Below are 22856 nucleotides of genomic sequence, written 5' to 3' on the forward strand. Positions count from 1 at the left end.
TTATTATATTATATATATATATATATTGATTGTTTTTTTTTTTGTTATTATTTAAATATTGATTATAAAAAAAAAAGATATGTACATAATTATACGTGCGCACTAAGTCGTATGTAAAATGTATTATATATATACATAAATTATTTGATTTAAAAATTAACATTATTTTTCGTACACACAATTATTAATTATTATTATTATTATTTTAGAATATCTATATATATATTATATACGAATAAAATTCAGCTCAACGTATTTAAATGTTTTGCGGGTTACTTTTTTTCCCTTATTTCCACCTGATATTTTTAAAAGAACATAATAATCGTTTAATACTAATCAATATACTACGAAAAAATGTTTGCAATAGTTGCTGTTAAATCACATCAAAATTATTTTCAAAGAAAAAGTGTCGGTTTTATATTTATCCTTTTTTTTTTTTGTAGACAATCTAAATAATAGAAATTGTTTGACAAAAGTACTTAAACAGGTTATGTAAGTCGATAGAGTTTGACAAATTCCTCTTGGAAAACGAATGAAACACAATTGAAAAATTTCCACTAAAATTACACCTAATTTTAACTAATTACATTTAAAAACAAATAAACATTTTAATAGTTGATTTTGTCTTTGTTTCGTTCGGTTAAAGTTAGGCTATATCGTGTCAGTTCTCAAAATTAATTGATTTACCCAATTTGATGTATATTCGGATTTGGAATTTATGATCTAAATAGTGAAAATTCGGTTATTTAAATTTTTTTTATAACAATATAGACAAAACGGTATTATGTATCTGCCTCAATTGGTAATTTTTTTTTTTTTTTTAATGTAATATGTCCATCGTTTAAACACCAATATTAAACCTTTACAGCTGTTATTATCTCGAGGTATGCACTTTAATGGGATGTTATTGTACTGGCAACTGTACAATTGAATTCAATTTCCCAACTGTGCATATTTAGACTGTGATATAATGTGTGCGTGAGAGGCAAAATCGTAAAAATAAATTTAACAACAAAATCATCTACCGACATTGATAAAAAAAAAAAAATAAAATAGCAGGTTCAGCGCAGACATTAATTATTATTAGGCAAAAAAAAAAAAAAACAGTCATATTAACGCTCTTCTAATGGGTCAAGGTCGACACGGCTACCGTTTGCAAATTGGATGCACACAAAATTACATGTTTACAATAATGAGCTGCTTGTCGACAAACGCATTAAAACAAGTAAAATTCAAATATAAAAAAAACCATTACAGGAAGGTCAGAGGTTTATATAATTAAAGATTTTTGTTACAACCTCAAGTGGTAAAGTCGCTCAAGCAGGGTTGCCAACTATCAAATTTAAAATAACCGGCTTTAAATACATTTTATATATTAAATATAAAATATTTTTAACTTACATTGGTTATAACATTTAGAAATAAGAAAATTATTATCATACAAATAAAATGTATACCTAATCATTATTATTTTGTCATTATCAAATATTATTTATGAATAATGGACATGTACGTCTGGAATCAGCTGCTGTCAGTCGGCAGCTCGGCACTGGGCAGTCGTGCAGTGCTACCATCTGACAACAAAAAAGGTTATTGCATTAACAACTTGGTAGAAAAGTATAATAAAAGTATAATGATAAATCATTGACAACATACATTTATTTATGAACAATAAAATAACCGGCCTTTTTATATGGCCGGTTTGATGCAAAACCGGCAGCCGACCTAGGTATTAAAAAACCGGTTAGGCCGGCCAAAAACCGGTCGGTTGGCAACCCTGCGCTCAAGCTTATTTAATACATGTTATACAGCTTGGCATGAACAGAGCTGTCTTCGGTGTAATTTTCAGTTTTTAAGTACATCAAAATTGCGGCAAACGCAGACAAAGAAATGTAAATATTTTTCCGTTTATTAGAAAATACTAGTTTGGGTATAGTAGAATGTACAAGTATGTATATAGCCTAAGTCCGATTGCACATATTACAATAATTGTTTCAATGTGTTTAAGTGTTTGGACGTCAAAGGCGAACCGGCACAACTGGTTTTTTCGAACAAAAAGGTTTTCACCGCTTACAAAACGATTAAACAACGCAATGTTTTAATTAAAAAAAAAAAAACCATTTATTTCTGTATGTGGAATTATTCCATTATCAGTTTTTGACCGGAGAACAAAAGTTCTCGAAATGTATCCTTAATAAACGTTTAATGTTATTTCAACGTATAAAAACCGAAAAAAAAATATATATATACAATTAGGTAATATTTATTAAATTATAAGTTCATATTATTTTTCCAGGTTGAGGGGCAAGTGCCTATCTGATGAGCATTTTATTATTTAAATAATTACTAGCATAATAATATGATAATGAACGTTGCAAAACCATATAAACGTATGCGTTTTCGGTTTGTTTGTTATTATAATAGTGTTACTCAATACGTTATAAAAAAAAAAAAAGAGTATAAAATTAAACCGATTTTGAAGGTTAAAAACAAACTTCTATACCTACTTGTAGATGTGTTGTACATAAATTAAGACTTTTATGAATAATCGTTACACAATATATGTTTTTTTTTTTACAAAACATATAAGTATAACCCTCAGCTGGTATAAAATATTTGACCCATCAGAGAGGATATCTCGCACCGATGAGTTTATGTTTTTTTTCTTACAGTGAATTATCATCGTTACTGTCTTTACGGCGATGGTTTTGTCTAATTAAGAAAAACAATACTCATTACATTTATTATACGTTATAAGGTCACGTTTGGTTTATTTATTGCCAAAGACCAACATTTGTTTAGAGTCTTAATTCGTTAATATATTTTGTTTTACATTGGAACACATTGCGATGCGACGGACATAGTATTACAATTAAACGCGATATTATTCATTAAAAAAAAAAAAAACCAATATCATAAGCACAATTAATTAGGTAGAAGATACCTATTGTGTTTTACTTGGGGCGATTTGTTACTTTTTGGTTTTTCAACTGGACGAGCACGTGCCAGCTGTTGTGAAATCAAATTCCTCTTCCAACACAAGTATTTGAACAATTTAAACGACCATTCCGGTCGTTAATCTCCACCATGACATAATATTATTAAAAATATGTACAGGTAACACATCAATATATCTAATTTTGTTGTTACACTACCGGACTGACAATTGTTTATTTGAAAATAATAATAAATACAAAAAAAAAAAAAACAGGTAACGATATCAAAATATGTATTTTCAAGCACACTACTATCGTTGTATCATTAGGTCGACAGCGATTTTATCGAATAAAATATTTGTTTATTGTTTTGAATGGAAAAACAATCGACTATTCAGATTTTTTATACACTCAGACATGGTTTAATTGATTTTTTTTTTTTCTTTAATTCTTATGAAAATATTTAAAAAATTATTCGAAGCGTTGTGACGATGACATTGTCCATTTTTTTTTTTTTATACTACGATGCATTTTACTGGATTACCGACGATATTGCCGTACATTTTTTGTATGCACGTTATTTATTATCATATGTGAAAATTTGAAAATCTCATCCATTACAGTGGCATTGGAAGTGTATCCAAGTAATACATATATATATATACCATCAAACGCATTGGAGTTTAAGCTTGTGTCCAGAATAGATAGCCTCTGCCGAGGACAAGAGGCGATGAGCCAATATATATAGATATTATTAGGGCTTTTCTTCTGTAATGACTTTTAAACGATTTATCCGGTTTGTCTGTCATCGGTAAACACAATAATACTCGTTGAAAAAAAATATGCTCATAATACGTCTTATTACACACTATTATTATTATGACGTGTATTGTGGATACAAATTAAAATTTGAACAATTCATTCAGCGACCTCCCGGCGCTTATTATACCTATGTGTGTACACGGCTGTTTCTGTTTTTCTCTCACTGTGTGCATACTTGTACATTGTGATTAATACTTAAGGCTTGTCGCCGAGATAATTAGGTGTTTCATAATGAAAACAGTATAATATAATAATACCGTCGTTTTCGAGTATGCCGTCACACGGTAATTCCACGTGCACACTTTGAGTCATGTTTTTAACGAATTAAAAAAAAAAAATAACGTGTAATCGTTCATGGGTAAACCAGATTTTTTCCAACCGCCCAACAAAGCCTATTTTACCATGGCTATGGTTACCGAGGTTACCACGGTTGTGGTTATAAAGTTAACCACAATAATTGTTACATACGTTCTCGCGGTTTTAGTTACCATTGTTGTGGTTACCAAGGATCAGAGAATTTTGTTTGCAAACAGATGATCCGGTAAAATTGCCCATTTAGACGTAGCTCAAAATTTTCAAAAAATGAATTTTATTCCAAAAATACCACACCAATATGCCTGTTCACCCTTTTCAGTCATATTTGGGAATAACAATATGAGAACTATGTACAATACGTGTTCGGAATTGAGGACCGAATAAATAGTACTAGTAACGTTTAAAGGATCTATACTATCGTTTTAACACAACATATTGTACAATCAATTATTATCGTTTAATTATTTTGTCCAAATTGGATTGTTATTCTGAACGTCTTAACGTTTTGCCGTGAAAAACCGGACTAGGTTGGCACAGCTTTTTATGATTTTAATTTTTTCACATTATTGTATTTCTCGCAAGAACGACAAAAAACGAATCGTCAGCGGAAAACAATTTGTAGGGTCGTGTTAAACGTCAGCGAAAACCATTAGCTCCAGACTCGCCAGCAAACATGTCCAGGTTGCCACAGAATCCACATGGTGTATACATATATCTATTATATTGTATTTGATTTGTCGTACAACTAATAAAACACAATTCAGCATAATTGTATTATCTGCAGGACAATAGATTTGATGACGGTAATCGGTTAGTGATCTAAATATGATATTCAAGAAAAACGCCTCGACGCTAATTTTATCCGTAGTAAATTATTATTATTATTACACATGTTTTTTTCACCGTCTTTTTCTCATCATACTCTATTAAAGTTCTTACTGTGTTACTAATTTGTCTAATGTGTTTTACGGCAGACCAAACATTCTGAATAAAAATATATCTACTTTTAATGTCTTGGAAAAATATCCTAAACTCCAAGTACAATAAAATACACGCTGCGTTTAAGTTAATTGATTTAAATATGTATTATCGACGTATAAAAAATGTACTATAAACACAACAAAATTAAAATACATCATCCGACAGGTTTGATTAAAAATTCCTCAGAAAAAACTGACAACACCAGTTAGGTAGGTATTCGTTTTTTGAAACAAAAAAAAACTTCACATTATATTCTTTTTATGTTGCCATCCTGCAACAATGTTCAACTTAAACGTTTTTTTTATTTTACTATATTTGTCATTATGACTTTCAAATTAAACATATTTTATTAGTCGCTAAATAATTATCGCTGTTTTTATAACAGTTCGTACCGATCGACTTAAACAAGTTCTGAAACTAAACGAATCGACGCGATAACCAATAATTGATACGATTGTGATAATACACCAAAAATTCTTAACGTTATGGCACAACATTTTTCATAATTGTGTAAATATTTACCAACGGTGTTATAGCACATTGCGTGTGTGTCCTTAAAAATGCATTCTACCTTTGCGTAGAACAAAATAAAAAACGTAAATATGCTTTTGGGTTACTTTATTCGACTAATTACTACTACACGAGTTAATGTTGTACCCGATAACTGCTATAATATGTAGCACTTTTAAAACAAAAATAGTCAAACAATTCAAACTACTACATATTTTGAATTACATCCTTTTCCTCGTTCCGCAAAAAAACGCGTATCAGTGACATTATCAAAACGGTGCGCAACAGGGTTGCCAACCGACCGGTTTTTGGCCGGCCTAACCGGTTTTTTAATACCTAGGTCGGCTGCCGGTTTTGCATCAAACCGGCCATATAAAAAGGCCGGTTATTTTATTGTTCATAAATAAATGTACGTTGTCAATGATTTATCATTATACCTTTTTATTATACTTTTCTACCAAGTTGTTAATGCAATAACCTTTTTTGTTGTCATATGGTAGCACTGCGCGACTGCCCAGTGCCGAGCTGCCGACTGACAGCAGCTGATTCCAGACGTACATGTCCGTTATTCATAAATAATATTTGATAATGACAAAATAATAACGATTAGGTATACATTTTATTTGTACGATAATAATTTTCTTATTTCCAAATTTTTATCAACCAATGTAAGTTAAAAATATTTTATATTTAATATATAAAATGTATTTAAAGCCGGTTATTTTAAATTCGATAGTTGGCAACCCTGTCAGACACTGTGCAATAACACCGCGCGTGTGTGTGTGTGTGTGCGTGCGATTATAGCGCTTATCGTGTGCGATTTTAGCGCGTTTACCGAAAACTAGTATACATATATATACATATATATATCTATATAGGTACGGTGATGGTAACATACACGTATTGTTATAGCTATACTTGTATTATTATATCATGTGTTACCGTTGCGTGGAAAGGAGAGACGGTCATCGCCGCCACCGCCACCAAGTGTGCTGCTGCCCGGCAAGAGAGTACCTGTATCACGGTCTGGAGTAGGCGTACTCGCATAGGACCATCGTGCACACGTTCACTTTCACTCGACCAAAAACACCGTACGGCAGCCGTTCAGTTGACCGCGTGCCTCGCCCGACGATCGGACCTAGGCCTCTGTGTGTGTTTCGCCAAGGTACCTCTCCTCACGTGAGTACACCGAAAATTGAGTTTCGAGACATTTTTGATTTTTTTCACACCCCCCCCCGATCTGTACCCCGGCAATGCCCCGGCTGATTTCATAGGTTACGATTTGTATTTTTCAGTTGATAACGACTAAGTATGAGAATTAGTTATAATCGAATTATTTATTATATATTTTAGCGTTTGAATTTTTTTTTTTTTAATTTTAAGCGTCACTTTCGCCGGTGACTTCTCTTACCGGACGTATATATATATATATATATATATATATAAAAAAAAAGTGTTTATAATATGTTTTTTCTGTATTTTGCTATCACTGGAAGCGGGCGGTTTTTTTAAGGAGTTTTTTATGGGCAATATGACTTAAGTAAGAAGTGGTTTTTTTTTAAAAATTTCGGTCGTGTCAATTATTTTTGTCAAAAAGCTCCAAGGTAGCATTTTTTATTTGTATAATTTGTTCTACGAGCAAAAGCCTTTTATGGTTTATTTCAGACCTAAAAGCCTGACAAAACTACTTAGAATAGTAATAATGATTTATTTGTATAGACTACTTAGAACGATTAGATTACAATTTTGCAAAGAGATTCTAGTTATTTGACTACTCTACTAGGTTTTTTTTTGTAGTATAAACCGATTTTCATTGAATGAATTAAAAACAATTTTTTACATAAAAAATCCGTTTCCGACATAACTTTGTAAAGTAAGCCAAAGAACTCATATCTCTTTACAGAATTGCAATCAAACCATCTTGAGTAGTATTTCTTCAAGCACCTGGTATAATTCATAAAATTAAATAAATTTTGAATTTTTTTTACAGTCAAAATATACAAACCCATCTAAAATGTTTAATATAAATACAATGTATATTATTAATATATTAATATATTAATTAATATAAATTTGTATAAATTATTGTTTGTATTGATATATTAATGTTATTATTATTCATAAAATATAAAACAATTTCTTTTTATTTTAAAATATAAACTAAAACCTAAGTAAACTTGCCGCCAAAATGTGTTTTATGGCGTACACAACCTGCATGTCTCTATTTTTTTATGGAAATTTAAGGAAATAAAACAATATTAAATATCATAGTAGTTATATCCATATGGACGAATCTTAGAAAAGAAACCCGTTTGAATTAGACTATGCAAATTTTGGAAATTAAAAAAAAATTCGTAGAATGTTAATTTTTATTTTACTAAAAACGTTACTTATTTTGAACTAAATAAATTTTAACTTAATGTAACTATTATTTGTTATATAAATATATTCCTAATTAGTATTTTAAGTTCAACGAGAACTGCGTTTACAGAAAACTGATAAAACACAATACCGCTTTACTAGCTACAAAAATCACTAAATTTGTAACTTGCAAGTTTCTTTTTTAACAATATTTTCTTAAATAGTGGGTTGCACATGAATCAAAATGTTTTCTAAATTTAAAAGAGTTAAACTTAGGTAAATCTTGGCCAGATTAGTAAAAAATTGATATCCAATGGAAGAATGTGAAAACAATTTGTTTTCAACTATACACAACCTTTTTGTGTTGGATTATTTACAAGATTAATAAAGCTGACGTTTAAAATCTTAGAAAAACAACCAAATGCTTGAAACTTGATGCTCTATGTTATTTTATGTGCAGGCCTTATCGTTAAATACTGTTGTTCAATAATCAGACTGAAACCTTTTAAACTCTTATAGCAAAATTATAAAATTTAATTTATATTGTAAAATAAAAATAATATTCAGTACTATTTAATTAATGTACTGTCAGTTTAAACACTTTTACCATAAATGTTTTTTTTTTTTATAACGTTGTCGTACAACAGTGTTACAAAATTAATAAAATAGAAAATTCTAAGTAGAAATTATGTTGATTTTTTTTTATTTAAAAAATTTCACCAACATAGTATGTTTTATTTGTTTACATTCGCCTAACTCTAGAGCTAGTAATGATAGGAACAACTGTTCCCATCAGCTTTATAAAAGTATAAAAATGTACTTGTTGAAATTATTTTAATAAAACATTATTTATACTTTTTAAAAGTTACTAAGGAATAATGTAACGCTTTTGGATAATTTTAATCATACGGTAATATCATGTAAACACACAATGCTCAGTTTCTATAGGTAGGTAAATCTATTATTATTGTGTTTGCCAGAGTGAATAATTGTACATTTAAAAACGTCCAAAACCGTTATTTTTTATAATGACTCAAAACTTGCTCCTATATTATTAAACACAACTACGACGGTCATTGATTTTCAAGAGTCTCGACGTTAGAAAGTGATTTTCTTTTATTACCTAACGGTTCTATAGTTTTGCAGTTTGTATGTTTTCTAATGGGTTTAATGTGAGCTCAGATGAGTCGTTTAATTTGAATCGACGAAAATTAAAATATGTTTGGGTTATTTCTAATAAAAAAAAAAAATATTAATAATAAAAGAGCAGATGTTCCCGATAGAAAGTGTTTTTCTAAATATATGTACATAACGGGATTGCCGGTTTATTTATAACTTTAATAGAAACTAAACTTCTTCAGTAGACAACTGTAATAAGCAATTGCCGGTTTGAAAATTGGCCGGATTTTAATCACCGTTGGTTATTGATATGTTTTTTTAACGAGCCAATAAAAAAATTCGAGACCAAACAAATCATTTTAATAAGTATTTAATGGGCTTCCTGTTACCGTTGACTACCGTTAGACCGGTCGGGTTAATATTTATAGCCGTATAAAAATTGATACACAAATGTCTGTTTGCATAATTTCACTGAAACAATAACAATCAGAGTTGCTTTATTTTTCTACCGATTGGACCAATCAAAGTACCGGATCAGATTGATTCTGTACTCGGAGCAACCTTTACAATAGCACATGAAATAAATTGCACATTACCGACCGTTTAAAAATGCATTATATTTTGCGGATTTTTTTTATAAAATGTAAACTAAGCCACTTTCTTCGAGAAATTTATAGTTGTTTGGTATTTTTTTTCTCAAAAACACAACTAGAATTGATACAATGTGCAAAAAATTAAATGGTAATGACATTAAAAAATCGAAATATCTATATTTACCGCATTGATAACAATATAGTCAATGTAGAAGTTATTTCCATGCCCCCCTTCCCCCCAAATAAAATTCTGTTTTATTCAGTTTGATGGCCAAAATTGAACAGCTAACAATCTAATTCAGTATATAATAATAACATGGCGTGTGTTCGGATTTGATATGATGATGATGAAACAGCGAGATCGTGATATGGTTGCAAACATTATAATTATATCTAAACACAAACCGTTATAATTATTATTATTTTTTTTTTTTTCATATAAATATTTCATTTAAAATCAAAATACGGTGTTCGGCGAGATGCCTCTGGGTTTCTTTATTCACTTGTGTATATAACAATGTATATAAATATATAGTTTAGTTAAGATGTAATCCGCCCAGTGTGAGTGTATAAATTATAATTGAAGTATAATATTAATAGTACATTGCAAAATTTTCAATTCAACACTCAAACGCGTTTGTACATATTTCGTGCAAAAGTGTACAATTGATTTAACGTCATTATTGGTATTTGCAAGTAAAAGTTTGCTCTTATTTTTCATAGCACACAATCCTATGGAATTGAGAGTCAAGAAATTGCTATAGTTATTGTTATTGACATTTTTTACAAAAACAATTTGAACGACAAAAATTCTTATTCGAATAATTTTTTTACAATTTATCTATATAAAAAAAAAGGGTTTCTATATTTACTGGTTTTCTATATTTTCTAAATGTAGAGTATATTAGATTTATGTGAAATAATATTTTCAAATATAATTATACAAAAAAAGCACTTACAAACTGTTTAAATACTTTATTATGCATTTGTTTAATTTGGAACGATAAAATATACTTTTACAATTAATGTTATTCGCTAAAATATCCTCCAAACGTGTTTGCTACCAAATTTCAATGATTTTTAAATAATAAATTCGATTCCATGTCGGTTGTAGGTGAGCAATTTAAAAATTAATTCAAGGTGTTATCATATTATATAGTTTGATAAAATGCATAATCATGTGGTTTACTCGAATGTTATTTCTTAACTAGGTTATATTATCATGTATGAGTTGTAAAATACAATTTTAATGAATTTATCCTTGTTTGTTTTAATGATTATTATTTAAAACATGTCATCATTATATGTAACGATATTATGTCAGACTTTATTATGTTATTTAATACTATATTGAAAAGAACCTTGTACTTGCGTGTACTTTTATTTAAAAAAAAAATTATAGTCTTGATCACCGTGTACAGTTTTTAATGATTTTTTTATAATATAAATAATTACCATCGAATAACTGTTGTCGTTTGTATTTTAAATACTATTGATAGATTTCTGAAAAATCCTGTTCCATAATATATTGAAACTAATAAAAAAATTATTCAAACAATGTTTAAGTACACAATAATTTAGTATTATTAATTATTACATGGCTAAAACAATTAAATAGTCTGTCTACATGTTAATAGAATATTTTTAATGCGAGATAAACACTGTCAACACTAGACCCAATTTTGTTCATTATTACAGCCTCGGATAGTAAAATTGTCAAAATTGATTTGAAATTTAATAATTGTCTTAACCATTTTCGGTAGCAAATACAAAAATTATATTATCCGTTATTTTGTAATAAGTATTTTTAGGCAACTTATACATGTGGGCTTAAGGGAGGCTCAGCCTTCCCCCGCAGTCCCCTTAAAATTGATGTTTCTTTAAATTGTTTTCCTCCCGGAAATTGCTATACATAAATATTTTCTAATAACAGAGATTGGATGGACCAAATCCTTTTAAATATCCAAAAGACCACTGAAAGAATAATTGTTGTTATGTGTATTGACAAGCATAATCGTCACGATGGCTACGACCTCACCAAAATTTGACCTCAGTTGCCCTAATGTCTGTAATAAGTATAACCAATTGGTTTTGGAAGTAATTACAATATTCAAATTACTGTGATTTTTTTCATAAGATTACATTTTTATCTAAAATCATATTTATGCTCAAGGTTACCTATAAACTATATACCTGGCTTTCCTTAACGAGTACTAGGTCAGTGGTGCGCGTACTTCACCTAACAACCGCTTCTGACATTATAATGCTTGTATTTTAATTGTAAGGTATTGCCCTTTAAATCTATCTCGTTTTTTAGTTTAACTTAAAAAAAACCTGCTGGCATCGGTAGAGGACTGGTTGAATTCACCTCAAAGCAAAATTGACTTTTTGGAAAGAAGAAACTTTATGTTTAAATAAAAAATAACCTGTAAATGAATGACATTGCTCTATTCAAAATTGTAAAATGATCATCGTTTAATGTGTAACTTAGTGTTTGATCATAATATTATGTTATTGACTTTGTTTACTTTTCAACTACAACAGTTATCTGTAGTTTTAAAATACATACACAAATTAACAAACGGTAATTTAACAATTATTTAAAATTGTATTTTGACCGGTCTCCGGTCTTTGTTGTGTAACTATAATTAAAGCCTGTCTAACCTCTAGAATCATTAATCAAAGTTTAGAAATCAAAATAACATTTCATTTTTAAATAAAAGTACCAGGGTATTTTTGTAAATCGTGCAGACGTTAGTTTATATTATAGTGACGGTTTAAGTAGATTTCATAACAGAAATCAAATTTGGAAAAAAAAAATGTTTATGTTTTTAAAAGGTACAATAAAAAATAACACAATTTGCCAAAAATATACTCTTAGACTACTTTTACTTAGACTGAAAATTGTCTCAAAAAACTATGATAATTTTTAATATTTTATGCGTTTTTCAATGGAGTTTTTAACAACTGTTTACCTGTATAAGTAGCAAATTATGTTTAATTTTGTTATTTTTCAAAATATTTTACACCATTTTTAAAATTTTTAAGTGTCATTTTTTTTTTTTTAAACAAAGTTAAAGTCATATATTTATTGACAATATTTATGTTTTTCAACTGATTTTTATCAAAAATAACCTACGTTTTTAGACTAGAATTCCGAGTGCAAAAAAATCTTCTACGATTTGACATGATAACAAATTACAATGAAACTCCATTCATAAATGTTGTATTCATTTCAAAAAACCATTGTTCTCAGATCATTATCAAGTCAACGTTGCCATTGTGTACAATATAATATCATTAGGCCTATCGTTGTTCCGTTCCGGCGGTATTGCGTAATATTAAAAAACAAAAAAAAATCATTAAATACTCAAAAAACTTTAAGTATAGAATTTCAGGGGAAACCGCCTGAACGGAACCGCCTAACGCTGCTCGTTATCGTTAGAATTTAAGTGCGATTATTTTGTTTTTTTTTTTTATTGCAGATTTTTTTGAAAATGGCAAATTTTTTTTTTTTACAAAAATATTTATATTAATTTTTTTGGCCTAAGCACGGGCAAACGGTTCTTCTCGATATCGAAAACGTAATGAGGTAACGACGTATAGGTCAAACCTTGACCCGGTTTTAGATTATGGCGTCTTACATCACGATACACAACCGGTACCGGTCGGATAGGGAATACACGTTGTGGCCTCCCATACGGCAACAAACTTGCATACACAGTGTAGGGTACGATTTCCTAGACTTTCAAAAAGGTCAAAAAAAGTACATTACCTTGAAAGTTAAAAAAAAAATTAAAAAATTTTAAAAAAAGTACTTGTAAATAGGTATGGCCACGTCAAGAGTATTTTTGACGGATCATTTATGCGTTGTCAACGTGAAACTTGAAATAAAAAATAAGTTTCTTCCTCGAAGGAAAAAAAGAAATGTGTTCATGACTATGTCTTATGGTACCCACGAGAAGGGATTTTAGTACCTATACAACAGATAAACCGCGTCAAATATGCCATTTGTCTTATTTGATATTATAACAACAACAATCATAATAATAAAACCCGACAGTAAATAGTAATAGTAGAAGCTAAAATTAATGTTTAAAAAGTGACTGATTTAGGCGTCGAATGCATTATCGTGGCCAAAATCAACGATACCAATTTAGGGATTCTCCCTCTCTCTAAATACAAGTCCCTCCCTTATCTCCCTCTCGATTTTGTCACTGATCTCTTATCATCAGCTGTCTCTTATCAGGAGCCATTGTCAGATATCTCTTATCACTATCGGAAAGGTCAGGTTGGGTTTGCGTCTCGATGCGTGATATATTCATTTGGATAATGTTTTTATATAATAATATATGTATTTTTTTATCATTTCAATGACGAAATCCTAAATGGACGTCACCAGGTTTGTTTCTTTCAATCTGTAAAAAAACAATAAAATTACAACATGGGCGCTGTTGACGATCAACTTCTAGCTTGGGGCCAGGATTCAAAATAATATATACCATCACAACAATAAATAATAATTATTAGGTATAAAACAAATCGAAAATTGTCTTACATTACCGTAGTGTGTTGTAATCATAATGTCCGATCGTAAAAGTCGTCTTTAATTGATTTTCTTAGTATATTGAAACCTGAAGGTAACATATTATAGTATTAAAAATATTATGATATAGGTTCAATAGTTTATTATTCCTATAGAAATATTTATAGTTGCTTAATAGACGTATAAAATAAAATAAACGTCTAAACATTACAATTTAAAAAAAAAAAGCTGTGTGGGTCACGGGATCCCCGGCAGAAGCTATGCTTGTAATTTAGAACACGCGAATCATACGGTTACTATGGTTACCGTGGTTACCATGGTTACAAATTAATTATTAATTTTGGGTTAGTAACCAAAAATAAATATATGTAACATAATAAATCTAACCCGAATATGATAATAGATTTATATATTATGTTATCATAATCAGATTGAATGCTTAAAGTCACTTTCGACTTTGCAACTCGACCAAAGTTATTTTTTGTAATGCCAAAACTTTTGTATAAACTTAACAAAATTAATTTGTATCTGGATTGATAGAAATTTTGTATTATTCTAAACTTATGTTTTATTTCGAGTCAACTTGAGTTAGCTCGTTCAATAAATATTCACATTTGGCTCAACTGAGGAAATTTAAAAATTAAATAAACTCTTAATTTTTTAATTTTACTCGAATTATATCACTTATATGACCAGTTTTGTAAAATACCTATTATCTACATACAAAAAAATGCACAGCTCACACTTACAATCTAATTTTCACACTATAGTCTGAAAATTATAAATCAGTGTACCTACTAAAAAAAATTTACCTAAAAAAATCAGTAATTTTGAAATTTAACAAATAACTTTTTTTTTGATATTAACTATTTTTCTTTAAATAATTGTCTATGTAATTGTTTCAGGATGAACTAATGGAAATAATACTAGCATGAACATGAACGAACCATGGCCGGGAATAAGATGGCGCGTTATCAAATACTATTCTACGTTCTAATTAATTCTATTGCTATAGGTTAGTTTGGTTTATAGCAGTGCTAATCGACCTGTTCGCTGTTAAAGGAAACGGAAAAGGCTAAATTTTATAAAAATTAAGACCAACTCACAGTCACTTTCCAATGTGTATTATACCAAAGTGAAAAAATTAATTGTTATAAGGCGTTTATATGTATTTTTTCTAATAAATCTAACTGATTATTATACTAATAACAAAATGAAAATTATCATTTTTGCCCCTTTGCAAGAGAAACATTAGATCATAAACATTTCTTATGGCATTATCTCGTTGATTGTTTCTTTGTCACTTGGTTCGCTTATCAATAACTTCTTATCAGTTATCCAGGAGTAAACGATTACCACTTATATCTTATCAGTTATCACCATCCCATCAACTCTACCCCGATATCCACAATATTACAAACGAATTCAATTGATAAATGTTTGACACATCCCCAGCCAAAATCGACCTTTTTAGCTCCATAAGCCTTTCTATAAAACAAAAATTGACATACTTATACTTAGGTACACTTGATATACTTTCAAAAGGAGTGTCAGAGAATGACTTCTCCTATAGTTAGCCTTTTTTTTTTGTTATATCAAACTTTCCCCATACCTCTCCAAGTTTGAATGTCTTGAAAATTGTGTATAATTTACAAAACTTTCAGGTGAAGTTACATGCCAAGGAAAAACCGAACCCGAGAAACTCCAAATACCACTGACTGCTGTTGGATTAGCCCAGCTTATACCTGCTCGGCAAACCAATGCAAACTCGATAGGCGCGGGTGGTCCGACGAAACAGCAACCAATAAAACCACCCACCTCGGTGAAAGAGCTGTACAACTCTTCATCGTGCATTGAACCCCCGTTCTCATGTCCTCATCCGAAGATTCAATTCTTTTTGTACACTAGGTGAGTCTGTTTTGGCATATTAAAGTAATACAATTTTTTCAACATGACTCCGACAATAGAGTTTTCGAAAAACGACGTGATAAGAAAGCAAATCATCCGATTAGATATGGCATTATAGTGATAAGATAAGTTATTAAAAAGATAAATAAAGGAAACGAGCGAACGAGACATCAGTGTTGGGAAAAATGACAAAACTCGACATTCAAAAATATGCTGTCAAGTGTAAATATCGAAAATGTTAAAAAAAAAATACATATACATTTGGAAAACACGATATTTAATTTAGATTGTTCAGTGTATAGTATAAATTCGTAACTTGCCTAGCTATTTTTGGACCATTCGTTAAAAAATTGATCAAGAATGCGACAGTGATAAGAATGGCGATTGATAGAAATTCACTGATAAGAAATATGATAGCGATAAGAATGACGATTGATAAGAATTTAATTATAACCACTATAATAAAGGAAATGCTTGCATTATCGGTTTTTTGACGGCAAACAAATTGAAAAGGGCCAGCAACGATGCTAATACTCGAGTTATGTTTTTCAGACTGACACAGAAAACGCCTGATTTACTAGATGTAACCGATCCGGAGTCATTGTATTCATCACATTTCAACCCTAAGTACCCGGTAAAAATCATAATTCATGGCTTCCAAGGCGGCAGAAACCTGTCTCCAAGTACTGATCTTCGGAACGGTACGTATAGATTGTCTGATACTTAATAAATTATTTTATAAATAACATATAGTTTTTGTTATTTTTACTATATCTAACATGTATAACATATAATACTCCTATTTGGTTTATCTCCACTGTAGCGTATTTCACCAGAGGCAACTACAATATAATAATCGTAGACTACTCGACCTTAGCACAAATACCGTGTCTGAACCAAGTGGAATGGGCACCGAGGTTCTGTGGCATGTGCATCGCTCAATTGGCAAATTACTTGGCCGCTCACCCTCGAGGAGTTCCTCCGGATAAACTGCATTTGATGGGGTAATCGCACTTAAATTATAATATAAATTATATTTACCGGAATTTTTAACATTACAACCGACAACGAAGAGTGTCAAACTCGACAGATATTTGAATGCATGCGTGTATTCAATATGCATGCATTTTTTAAACAAATTAAAAGTACAATAAGTCTCAATTGAACATGTTGTATTTTATGAGAGATAAGCCCAATTTTAAGTAGATTAGAATCGGGTTGGGTTTGGTTTAAAATGTAATATTGATTGTTTCACAAACGATTAGGCCATCAATTAGTGTACAAACAAAGTACATTTGTAAAATGTACAAAGTTCATTTTTTTGTAAAAAAAAAAAAAACGTTAACCTAACGTTCTAGTTGATAGTTTTATGGAATATTTATGTTTGAGAAACCACATCAGAAGAGCCGGAATCCGAAATAGGAACTCAAACTAAATACATATTTCCTAGCTCCAAACGGAACATTTACTTACAAGTTTTCATGAACTCATCTGTTGGAAGATGTTCACATGACTTGGCTTCGAACCGGTCGGCTGATTTCCTTATATCATTTTTTTTTTTTAGATACAGCGTTGGAGCTCATATTGCCGGGTTGACGTCGAACTTCATAGAGAACGGCAAAATCGGCCGGATCACTGGTCTGGATCCGACCATAATATTTTACATGGGCAACAACCGGTCAAGAGATCTAGATCCATCCGATGCCCACTTTGTCGACATTATTCACACGGCGGCCGGTGTATTAGGCCAATGGGGTCCAAGTGGTCACGCTGATTTTTATGTAAACGGTGGTACGTCGCAGCCAGGTTGTGCCAGCGACAGCATAATACGTAAGTCCGTCCAATTAATTTACAGTGGATAAGTTTTTAGGGCTGGGGTCCATCCGAAATTGTATGGTCATCAATTTTCCGCTACCGTTTTCGCGACAGTGATAAGAAACAGCTGATTACTGATGCTGATAAGAGACAGGCGATGAGAAAATAAACATGGACATTAACATAAACACCGGCCGGTGGTGGAAACGCCTCAAAAACATATCCACGCTTCATTGTTCTTCCTTGAAGTGGAGAAAATGACGTTTTTATGCAACTCTTCTGTCTGTCCGTTTGTAAAAAAAAAAAACAGCACTATAAACGTGTTAATGTTTTTTTTAGAACGCGTATGAACCTTATCAGCCGTTCCTTATCAGTGAAAGTGCGTAACGCGTCACGCCTAAAAATATCATCGTGTTCTATAAATACAACTCTTAGCTTCCGTTTCATAATTCGAAGATTTAAATAATATAAATGTATTTGTACGTATAGGTGTATTGTATTATGTATGTTACTTGTATGAATAACAGACCGCGGTAGAGGTTAGAAATGAAAAAAACAACTTTTCCATTTTCAGTTTTCAAAAATTTGGGACTTCCGTTTTTTTACTCATAAATAAACCTTGGGATAACGATTAATATACAAAACCGCTAACAAAATAATATAGTTAAATTAATAATAATGGGTTGTCCAATGTTGTCAAAAAAAGTTTTTTCTGTTTAGTAAACAAACAATAATAATTGTAATTCGCTAAAAAAGAAATCAAAAATTTAAAATTGTTTAAAATAAATGGATGCAACGTTTTTGAAAAAAATCCCAATTTATTTTGGAAAATCTAAAAATGTTGCTTGTCGTATCTGTTTTGTAAGATGATTTACTATGGTGGAATAATTTATTTGTTGTTCAGACATTGTGTTCCGAAAAAAATCGAGAAAACCCCAATTATTTTTTTAAATAGAAAATATATTATGTATATCCTTGGTTCTTACCATTGACTTTTTACCGGTATGCTATTAAAATAAATGTTTTCCAAAACATTATTCCAGAAACGTTGTCATGTGACCATACCAAAGTGACGCCTTACTTCATTGAGTCGATCAACAGTAATATCGGATTTTGGGCATTGCCTTGTTCGAATCGATTTTACTTCAACCTAGGTCTTTGCGATCCACCAGAGTCCGATTATGTATTGATGGGTGAGCACGTGACGCATAAGTAAGTACAATATTCTTGTTAATCACTGGCTTGTATTAATAAATATATTGTAATAGAAAAGCTTGGATCACTTGGTGGGTTGAGTAAACCATTGGATTGTATCTGCGTTAGTTTAAATTGTTCATTTGGTTGTTGTCTATTTAGTGCAAAAATAAACTACCGTTAAAATAATTATAACTGCAAAGGCAGAAAGGTTCTCAGAAGACATGGAAGAAACGCATTCTAGTAGACGTGTTGCCAACCTAACCTGACATAATCTCGCCGCTTGTGTTTATTTTTTTATAGAAAGCTAAACTAATAATGCTCTTATAATAATATATGTACAATTTTTTTTGTTTTGTTTTCCAGAGCACGAGGTATTTATTATTTAAGCACAAACGCCAAAAAACCGTATGCAAAAGGGTTCCCAAAACAGAGAGCTGCGCGTGCTGCTAATCTCATTTTTGGATGATGTGCAATATTGTTATTGTGTACTATAATATAGACCTAGTCAATAGACAATAATCATGTTATAAAAAAAAAAATACTTTTAATTGTGATACCTACCTTTTATATTGTTGTGCTGTGTGAACCGATCCCGTTGGCTGTTTTTGATCAACACATATTTTCAAAACTAGTTGATAAAAGAGCACTAAAACTGTACATTATTAGAACGATTGGGTTGGAAACGATAATCAAATAAAAACCTTTCTCGGTTTAGTTTTAACCTTGTAATTAGTGTAAATTTTAGTGTTTTAGCTGTTTTGTACATTTATATTATGGTATTTTTTTTTTTTTTTGTAAGTGCCGTTCTAAACGATTTACTTGAAATCTGTGTACAATAATTACTGAAAAACATTATTATGCATAATATATGCCATTTATACCATAGAGTAATAATGTAAAGAGATGAACTAACATCTACTAGCTATTGTGTGTAAACAGAAGGACTAAAACCAGTGTGACCACACAAAAGAAAAAAAAAGTCTCCATTGTCGAGCGTTGTTGTGGTACTCTACATTATGATGAAAATAAGTTTTTACCACTTTACTTGAAATATTGTTGTTTTTTTCAAGATACTGACGTCATTCATATCTTATCACCGTGGTATATTAAACAGTAATCTATTTTCCTACTAACTAGGCAGACTGACTTTAGCCCTTCTGTTTGCGTCACATTAAAACCACCATAGCCACTCCCTGACGTACACCTACCATTTGCATATAATGTACATACTATAATATTATTTATGTTATCCACTAGAATATATTTTTTAATAAAAAAAAATATATCACTTAATGTATATAATAATTTTATGTTTTTTCTTGAATTTCGTGTCGTTATTCCTAATTAGCAATAACTGTCGAACCTATTGACTGGAATAATAATTGTTATTTTATGTATATATTATATTATATTGGAATGACATAGCAAGGTAAAATTATTTATTTGGTTTTCTTTATTCGCTAATCACAAAAAAACGGTCGTAAGAAATCAAACGATAAAAACGTCGAACTGGCAACTCGACACGATGATATATTTTTTGGCTGTTATAATTTTCAAACTGGATTTTTTCCGACAGACATAATATTTTCTCTAGTGGCTCATCGGTCGTCTGTAAATTCAAATAATATAGTCCAATGTTATTGTGTATACCCAACACTATAAAGGGCAAGTATTACGCGTTTTTTCCAAGTTATGTATCTAATTATAATATAATTTATTACACTACTTTCACTGCTTTCACCGTGGAAGATAATAAGAACTAAGTGTATACTATACAAAATACTACTTGGAGTAGGTGATATTAGCATATCCTTGATAGGAGTTTTCAAATGTTATAATATATTATGTATAAGTTTGTACAGTTCAATTGAGATGCATAGTGGAACCGAAATATTATTATGGTGTACTTAAAACAGACCCGAAGTATTAAACCACTACACCCTCCTTTTCATATGCCCTAGGACCCTTTAGTGAATAATGTAAATATATTTTTTAAATACTGTTTGACGATATTTGTTTGGGAAAGAGTTGCATAATTAAAAGGGGGAAAAATAAACAGGTTGTTTGATCGTTATCATTCCCATTTCTGATTTCCCGGTACAAATATTGTCAACAATTATAATAGGAGTGTGTAATGTGTATATTAATACACTTGATTTCATAATTAATAATCTACCAATTAAAATATATAATATATTATACAATACTGCAAATATAAACATAACACAGTGTCCAGCCGTGACTCTAGTTAATGTAACTTTTCGACAAACTAAAATATTTTAAATGTGATTTTTTGTGTGTCCTCCGCAACAAATTTTAAGTTTCAGTAAATAAATTGTGAGATATGAAATATAAGAAAATTAAAAATATATATTTTTTGTTGAGAAATAACCCTTAACGCAATCATACTTATGTTTTCACTAACTCTGTCCAGAAGACTTTTGACCGCAAAGATCTCCAATTTCCGACATCAGTGTACTGTTTTTTTTTTATCATCGCGTGTCATACTTTTCTTTTAAAAAAAATCTACTGTTTAATCTTATAACAAAAATGAGAAAGTGGAAAATATATAAACTTCTAATGTCATGAATTCTTAAAAAAAAAACTCAAGTTCATTGTTTTAGAGTGTCACCGTTTTTGTAGTATGACCAAACTCAAAACTCTCTAGTTTACCAAAAAACCGTGCAATTTCTGTCACTCCTAGACATGTTTTTACTCAGAAATGGCTACACAAGTGCTATGCGACAATCTGATTAAGAATATTATAAAATTCGTTAGGAATTTCACTTTGTCGTTTTCATAACCATGTCATCATGTTTAAGCATAATAAGTATTTCAATGTTTTTACTACTCAGTTGTATAACTCAACTGTATTTTGTATATTTATTATTTTATTATGTAATAACAACTAACTGACAGCAGATACATGGCTAATCCGTTAAAAATCCCATCCGTTGTTCATACATTACTTTTAAAAAAATGCAACGTTCTTTTTAAAACTATAGTCATTAAGTAATGTTTAGCCAACACCATTGAAGCATGAGTATGTTTTTACAGTTTCTCTAATCGGTTATCTCTTATCGTAACTTATCACTAATCTAGTAACAGCTGTTTCTTATCATTAATATATTTTTACAGTTGATTACAGTTTCTCTAATCAGTCTCTTATCATATCTTATCACTAATCTCTCAACAGCTATTTTTTCTCAGAAATCGCTACCTTCTCAAATTGTATAAACCCATCTCATACTCCTACCCTTCACACCTAATCACCATCCCTTCCAGTTCAATTACATTCAATTTTTATACTTTGGTTAACAAAATAATTAAATGATTTTTTTCAAATAATCCAGCAAGTAGAAATGTATGATGTTTTGGCATAGGAATTGTTTTTGATATAGGAAACTATAAAATAAACAAATCGCTTAATCCGTAAGGAATGTTTAAACAAATGGTTTATTTTTAATTGTTAATAATACAAATGACTAGTTAATTTGCAGTAAAAGTAATATTATATTTTCCTTCTTCAATATAGGTATTTGTTTATTTAAAATCTACATCGCTCCTAACATATAATATTATGCAACATATTTATAATGTTTGTGAATAACACTAAGAGAGGAAAAATCACAATAAAGTCATTATAGTATGTAAATAAAAAAAAAACAATGAATACACAATTCATCAGTGATTAGAATATAATAAAAAGTAGATAGTATATAAACGTGTTGGAACATGCTATAATAATATTAT

General features: G+C 30.2%; 1 protein-coding gene across 1 annotated transcript; it reads left to right on the top strand.

Annotated features, from left to right (window-relative positions):
• The first annotated feature begins 6586 nt into the window (after positions 1–6586).
• On the top strand, positions 6587–20475 carry LOC126846988 (inactive pancreatic lipase-related protein 1). Its single transcript, XM_050586908.1, has 8 exons — positions 6587–6743; positions 15089–15198; positions 15848–16091; positions 16644–16792; positions 16915–17095; positions 17656–17921; positions 18950–19118; positions 19467–20475. The coding sequence occupies exons 2-8, from the start codon at positions 15132–15134 to the stop codon at positions 19567–19569; spliced, it is 1179 nt and encodes a 392-aa protein (XP_050442865.1). The 5' UTR covers positions 6587–6743; positions 15089–15131; the 3' UTR covers positions 19570–20475.
• Positions 20476–22856: the final 2381 nt, after the last annotated feature.

Source organism: Adelges cooleyi, unplaced genomic scaffold (genome assembly GCF_023614345.1).
Source record: "Adelges cooleyi isolate 19-005CV unplaced genomic scaffold, UGA_ACOO_1.1 ACOO_flye_CR_arks_rails_tigmint_CR_PRNA_9, whole genome shotgun sequence".
NCBI lineage: Eukaryota > Metazoa > Arthropoda > Insecta > Hemiptera > Adelgidae > Adelges > Adelges cooleyi.